Source organism: Pleurodeles waltl, chromosome 4_1, assembly GCF_031143425.1.
Source record: "Pleurodeles waltl isolate 20211129_DDA chromosome 4_1, aPleWal1.hap1.20221129, whole genome shotgun sequence".
Lineage (NCBI taxonomy): Eukaryota > Metazoa > Chordata > Amphibia > Caudata > Salamandridae > Pleurodeles > Pleurodeles waltl.
In genome coordinates, this window is record NC_090442.1 from 75,287,117 (window position 1) to 75,294,683 (window position 7,567).

Below are 7,567 nucleotides of genomic sequence, written 5' to 3' on the forward strand. Positions count from 1 at the left end.
TAATGAACCAAGTATTGTATAAATGAATAATATATTTTCCTGAAGAATGCCAAGCCCTTCCTTGGGAGAAGATCCTGCCGCCAGTCCATTCCATTTGTTTTAGCAGAGAGTAAAAAGTGTCCGTCACATGGTAAAGCTCTATTGACTTGTATTAATAGAATGCATATATACTAAGCTCAAACTGACCATTTTTCTACCAAGAGCCCTCGTCATTTGGAAAAACAATTGTCCCTGATCTTTTGCTCTACTTATTTTGCTTTAAAGGCCTGTTTGGACTTTTGTGGTTTACTTTAAAACACCTTCTTCTAAACTTATGGGTCTCATTGACCGAAAATGAAGGTTCAGGTCCCCTTCATCTAAATTAATGACCCCCTTCATTTCAACTTAAGAATCCCTCTCACCTAAACAGAAGTGTCCCCTTCATCGAAACTTAAGGTTTGGGTCCCCTTCATCCAAATTTAGGGGGCTCATTCACATCTAAACCTAATGGTCAGCTCCCCTTTATCTAAACTTGTAAGTTTCCTTCACCTAAACTGAAGGGTAGGTCCCTCTTCTTCTGAAGTCAAAAGTCCCTTTAATCTAAACTTAAGGGTCGGTCCCTTTATCTAAACTTAAAGGTCAGGTCCCTGTCATCTAAACTTAAATGATCCCTTCACCTAACCCTAAGAGTCTAGTCCCCTCTATCTGAACTTAAAGATCGGGTTCCCTTCATCTTAACTTAGGAGACACCTTCATTTTAACTTAATATTCCCCCTCATCTACATGTAAAGTTTGTGGCCACTTCACTTATACTAAAGGGTCCCCTTCCTCTAAACTTAAGGCTCTGGTCCCCTTCATCTGTACTTTAGGGGCCCATTCATCTAAATGTAATGGTCAGGCCGCCTTCATCTAACCTTGAGAGTTCCCTTCATCTAAACTTAAGGGTCAGGCCCCCTTGATCTAACTGGTGCCCATTTCATCTAAACTTAGGGGCCTCCTTCATCTAAACATAATGCCCCCCTTCATCTAAACTTAAGTGTTGGTTCCCCTTCATCTACACTTAAGGGGCTTCTTCATCTAAACTTAATGATCAGGCCCCCTTTATCTAAACTAAAAAATTCCTTTAATCGAAACGTAAGGGTCACCTTCATCCAAACTTAAGGGGTTTCTTCATCTAAACTTAAGTTGCTACTTAACACAACCAGGGCCTAATAGCTGTTCACATGAGTAGAAATGTCAAGTACTGTTTCTTCTCCTCACGGAATCAGTACTTGGTGTTTCTGCGCTGTACTCTTTTCTTCTCAGCTATGATCGCAAAGTCTCAACTCTCTTACTACTCCTTTCCTCCTTTGCTTCTCTTTGCTCAACATTACTATCCTTTTGTCGCAAGCTCCCTTCTGTTCTCTCCACTACTGCTTCCTCCCCCTCCATATGACTCGCTTCTCTCCAGCACAGCTGCGTTTTCTCCAGTACCCTTTCTATTAGTACAATTCCTTTCTCTCTCTAATCTCATAGCCCCCAAATATACAATTGCGAATCGGTGCACATCTCTCAACACTGTACCTCCACTCTGTCCAGTCTATCTCATCTGCCATCCCAAAAGTGACACAAATCCACATACAAAGTTTTTGTTGGAATTACTTTTGAGCTCAAACCTTTTTTTGAGATGGAAAGCTGCCTGCAAGTAACACTAAGCAGTGCAAAGTTCTTAGTGTGTCAGAGGGGCATTACATGGGTGGTACATGGGTTTTCAGTACGACCACCCATGCTTTTGGATGCAAAACCCTATCCATTAACAATAGTAGACAGGGTTTTGTGCCAAAAAATAACATCACTTTGAAGCAAGCGTTAAACGAGAAAAACTCTGATTTCTCCTTTCTTTTCCGACTTTAAACGTGTCCTGCACTGTGCAGCACACATCCATATTAGGAAATGTCTTACCGTTTGTCTGTGCATGGCATTTTGTTCTGGAATGTTACACTCCCATTTCAAAGACATTGTTATTGTCCTCATGTAGACACATTTGCATGATGGTACAAAGGTGTTTGCCTGGTGCTCGCAGCCTGAATGTGCTCTGGTGCTAGGGAGAGAGCAGGATAGTGTCATAGCCAGTTCTTAATTTGTAAATAAAAACGTGCGGGTGCCCAAAACCCTCCTCTTAAACAGGCGGCTGCTGCAATTAAATGTACAAGCACTGAATACTGAGGCAGCGTAATCCTGAAGCCATCTCGGGCCTCTTCAATCCATTTAAAGCCACTCCCTGCCCCTTCAGCTCACTCTTTCAGCTTTCTGCTTTCTACCTGGGCGCTTTTTCGTTTTTCTCTTCCTCTGTTTTTCCCACGTGTCTTTTGATCGCAGCAAATGCTCGAGGCAGAAGAATAAGCCCCGGCCCTCAAACATAAGTGCCGGTGCTCAGCACCGGAAACAACAAGCACAAATTAAGCCCTGGTCATATCTTTGTAGATAAGGCGCTTTCTTCCTCATGCTGCGCAGCACCTTTCAGCGCTGTGATGTGTGACGGGGTGTAGGTGATGACTGACATCTGCCAGTACACATCTTTGCAACTAGTTCCACCTTCACTCACCACAGTGCACCCAGTTGAATCTGATCTCATGCCCCCCAAAAGACATTACTCCTGATACACATGATTCCACCTCACGCCTCGCCTCTCAGGCACACACCAGCTGCCTAGGACACGTAAGTACACCTACCCTCTGTGCGCCTCAGCACACCTCACCTCTCCCCAGCGCACCTCACCTCTCCCCAGCGCACCTCATCTCTCCTCTGCGCACGTGCACCTCACCTCTGTCCAGCGAGAGCACTTCACCTCAGCACACCTCTCCTCTGCGCGCCTCAGCACACCTCTCCTCTGCGCGCCTCAGCACACCACACCTCAGCACACCTCACCTCTCCTCAGCGCACCTCATCTCTGTCCAGACCACCCCATCTCAGCCCAGCACACCTCATCTCCTCAGCGCACCTCTCCCGCAGCGCACCTCGCCTCTCTTCAGCATACCTCATCCCTCCTTAGCACACCTCATCTCTGCCCAGGGTACCTCAACTCAGCCCAGCACACCTCATCTCTCCTCCACACCTTATCTCTCTCCTCTGTGCACCACATCTCTCCTCTGCGCACGTGCACCTCACCTCTGTCCAGCGAGCTCACCTCACCTCAGTACACCTCTCCTCAGCGCACCTTTCTTCAGCACGCCTCACCTCTCCTCAGGGGCACCCCCATCTCTGCCCGACGCATCTCACATCTCCTCAATGTACCTCACCTATGCTCACCTAATCACCTAATCTCGCACCTAATCTCTCTTCAGCGCACCTCATGTTTCATCAGCGCGCCTCACGTCTGCCCAGCGCACCTCGTCTCTCCTCAGCATACCTCATCTCTCCTCGGCGCACCTCACATCTCCTCAAGGCGCCTCACCTCTGCCCAGCGCACCTCAACTCTGCCCAGCGCACCTCACGTCTCCTCAGCGCACCTCATCTCTGCCCAGCGCACCTCACGTCTCCTCAGTGCACCTCGTCTCTGCCCAGCGCACCTTATCTCTGCCCAGCGCACTTCCATGTTTTCTTAATGTAACTGATTTGCCCGGAGCGCACCACATTTCTCTCCACTGTACCTCCTGTCCAGCGCCTCGTCTCTCCCAGAATATCCTCAGTGCGCTTGGCAGCATCGCAGTGCCCCAGTTTATCCTCAGTATTTCCACACTGCTTCCTTACAACTAGCGTTGTGTGTATGCTCTCCTCGATGTAACACTGATACCCAGCACATCTCACAGGACCCCAGTACCAGTACACCTTTCTTCCCCTCAGTACATCTCATTGACATTAATCTTTTTTCAGCCGGTGCCTGGTACCACGGTCCTCTTCCCTATCCCCCAGTAAACGGCCCTCATCGATGGAACAGTCGGTTGAGGTACTCATCGGACAAGCTTGGTACCCCTGCACCACCCTTGTACCTCCCCTCCCTGTACCCCCAGGGGAAGAACCTGGCGGCGGTACTCCTGTGCCATGATTGTGCCCCACTGCTCCTCTCTGTACCCCGTACCTCTTCTCACCTGTGCAGGGTGACACTTCTCACCTGCTGGTACACGGCGCCCTCTGCCCCTCCTGTATTTCCAGTACTGTCCCTCTCTGTACACAAGTACTGCTCCTCCCCTCTACCACGGTACTGCTCCTCTCTGTACCCCCGTACCTCTTCTCACCTGTTCAGAGCTCCAGAGAGCCCTCGCCGGCTGGTACACGGTGCCCCTCCGCCCCCGTACCCCTGGTACTCCTCCTCGCCTATATGTGTTTGTCAGTCCTCGTCTCCTTGCCCATGGACGCTGCCCTCCTGTCCAGTTCAAGGCGCCCTGGGATATGTAGCCCATACTGTGCGCACGTGGAAGATTGTGGTGATAATGTGCCATGCGTGGTGCCCGTACCTCCGTACCTCTCGTGCCGCTCCTCACCTAAGTAGCAGTTGTGGCTAACCTTCTCTGCCATGCATGGTGCCCCGTACCTCCGTGCCGCTCCTCACGGATGTAGAGTGTGGTGTCTGTCCTTATCTGTCCTGCATGGTGCCCCGCGCCACTCCCGGAGCGTCCCGGTACCTCCCTTCCCCAGGGTAAAATGCGGTGGCTGTCTTCATCAGCCACCCCCTACCCCCAGTACCTCCCGTCCCGTACCTCTCTTCCCCAGGGTGAAAGGCGGTGGCTGTCTTCATAAGCCACCCCGTACCCCCAATACCTCCCGTCCCGGTATCTCTCTTCCCCAGGGTGAAAGGCGGCGGTTGTCCTCATCTACCGTGCGTGGTACCCCGTACCCCAGTAGCTCCCTTACAGCACCTCACCCATTTAGAAGTGTGCGGCTGTCCTCACTTGCCGTACGCAGTACCACGCAACCCCAGTACCTCCCCACCGTACCGTCCCTCACCTATGTAGAAGTTGGTGGCTGTCCACGCCTACCGTGCGCAGTACCCCGTAGCCCCGTACCGTCCCTCACCTATGTAGAAGTTGGTGCCTGCCCACGCCTACCGTGCGCAGTATCCCGTACCCCCGTACCGTCCCTCACCTATGTAGAAGTTGGTGGCTGCCCACGACTACCGTGCGCCGTACCCCGTACCTCCCGTACCGTTCCTTTCCTATGTAGATGTTGGTGGCTGGCCTCGCCTACCGTGCGCAGTACCCAGTACCCCGTACTGTCCCTCACCTATGTAGAAGTTGGTGGCCGTCCTCATCTGCCGGTGCTTGGAGATTACGTAGATTACCATCGAGTTTCCGATGAGTCCGACCAGCATGATGAGCGCAAAGAAGAGGGGTACCAGCCATGCGTCGGTCAGGAAGGGGGGCACCCCGTCCTCCGTCCGATTCCCCAGCTCAGACCCGTTGCCCCACGGCGCCTCTGTCCAGCTGCAGTTCTCGGCCGAGGGGTCCCAGGCCTCCATGGGCACCCGGGGCGGTATTCGCACCGCGCCCACCGAGGGCCTTGGGCTTTGTTTAGTGCCCTCCTGCCTCGTTACCAGTTTCTCCGGCGGAAGGCCACCGGTTTAAGAGAAGTCACCAAGTAAAGAGCTGCTCCCGAGGGCCACTGGTGGTGCCCGAGGTGATCACTGTGCCATCCTGGCACCTTACCATCTGCACAGAGTCCACAAGCTTCACGTCACGTGGGTGCTGGCGCTGGGCACACTCGGAGCCTCCGAATTCAGTCTGGTGCCACCCCAACGCGTTACAGGATGTTTACATTTATGAGGGTCACTGAGAGAGGAGAGGGTCCCTGGAGGTACCGAGAGGGCACTTGGCTGCCATGTTGCCAAATGTTCCAATATTTTATCCTTCGCCCTTTTGGCCAGTCTCTGACGCCCCGAGTTGTGCCCCTGCTCGTGGGTGACTTTAGGGTTGGGTCCTTTACCGCAGGGTACCACGTGGAAACGAGTGTTTATCCGGCAGTCTGAGTGGTAACATCGGCGCCACGATTGCACGCGCCAAGCTCCTCCGACTCCAAACGTTCACTGATATAATATCAGTTACTTGAATTTAAGTCAGCCCTGGCATAAGTGGGCTCTGCCTACGGGCATCTGCGAGCCAACCTGACAAACTTCAAAGTACTGAAACTCAAGAAGTCCCTGGCACAGGTGGAGTACATAGGCGCTGATAATGGGCACACTGGGTGCTAAGTTGACCTGCTAGAAGATATTGACAATTAAGGCGTGCCTGGCACATGTCGGTGCGGTCTCGGAGCTAAATTGGCATATTTGGCACAGCTGAACTTCCAACAGAATCTTTCACCCGAGTTAAAGGGTAGTGGGTGAACTCACTCGGAGGGTAAATGGGCACATACCGTTGTTGGCACTTGTACGGTCACTCCAGAGTGATGCCAGGAGATCGATGGGAGAGGGAACATATGGGGAGGTTCGGTGCCATCTGGTGCAGAGACAGGTAACAGACGGGCGAGGGGGTTATGGACAGGGTGAACAGTTAGAATGTGATTCGTGCCCAGCTGCGCTAGTGGCGCAGGTTGGCAAGGAGTGCGCCATCTCCATTGTATGCCAGCTGGCGCCAGGGTAGATCAGGCAGCGGGGACCGGTCGCTTCTGGTGCAGGCACGGTGAGTGGTGGGGCAGGTGGGCACCTTAAATGGCGAGTGCAGGTAGCTCAGCGGGTTGAGCGCAGGGAGTAGCCGGAGCAGGCGGGAGGCTGGCGCAACAAGTGCAGAGACAGAGGTGCTCCGGGGGGAGGAAGCGGGCATCAGCGGGTGAATGAAGCTGATCTGGTCCTGGCACAACCGCACAATGACAAGCGCTGGCAACTTCCGCTCTTCCCGGAGCTGGCTGCGGGCGGGCTTCGAGGCGCTCTCCGGATCCACTGGTCACGAGAAGGAGACGAGCCAAGTCCACACTGGAAATTCAGGGCTCTGTTTAGAAAAGCCCCACTTTCTGTGCGGTCACGTCTCTCCCTGGTCTCACCCTGCAGGGGCTGCGCCGCCCTCTCTCCATCCTGGGTCTCCACAATAGCTTTGGGGTGCTGTGGGAGGGGAGCGCGGAGACAAACCCTCTCCCTCCCAGTTTATACCGCCCCCTCCTCTCTCTATGCCCCCTCCTTCAGCCTGAGCTGCCGTAGACCTCCGGGGCTGGTGAGGTCTCAACTCTTAGTTCCAAACTTTCTCTGCCTCCTGTACCGCTCTCCCCGCAACCTTCTCCACGCCCCCTCTTCCCACCCTCCCTCCCCCTTTTTTTCTTGCTCTTTGAATTTAGCTCCATGTTTTCCCGTCTTCTTCCTCACGTCTTGTCACGCCCCGTGCACTCCCGTCCTCTCTCTTGCCCTTCTCCGCCGCCTCTCTCCCCGTCACCCCATAATGCCCTCCCTATTTGTCCCCTCTCCTCACCCTTCTCCCAGGCCCTCATATTATCTTCTTTCTTTGTCCGGCTTTTCCGCTCACCCCAGGCCCAGTCTGCCCCCCACCACCACCCTCCCTCCCTTTTCCCACTTCTTCTCCGTCTCCCCCCCACAATCTCCCCATGGCACACCCAGGGCTACTTCCTCCTCCTCCCGCCCAGTCACCGTCCCTACCACCCCCCACCCCCACCCAGCCTTCCTCCCCAA

General features: G+C 53.5%; 1 protein-coding gene across 1 annotated transcript in view; it reads right to left on the bottom strand.

Annotated features, from left to right (window-relative positions):
* Nucleotides 1-7,114, bottom strand: part of LOC138287410 (G-protein coupled receptor 54-like) — a 97,513-nt gene extending 90,399 nt beyond the window's left edge. Inside the window, exon 1 of the mRNA XM_069227824.1 lies at nt 5,179-7,114. Coding sequence (XP_069083925.1) covers nt 5,179-5,413 — 235 coding nt within the window. The 5' untranslated portion in view covers nt 5,414-7,114. The remainder of the gene's footprint in view (nt 1-5,178) is intronic.
* Between the last annotated feature and the right edge of the window lie 453 nt (nt 7,115-7,567).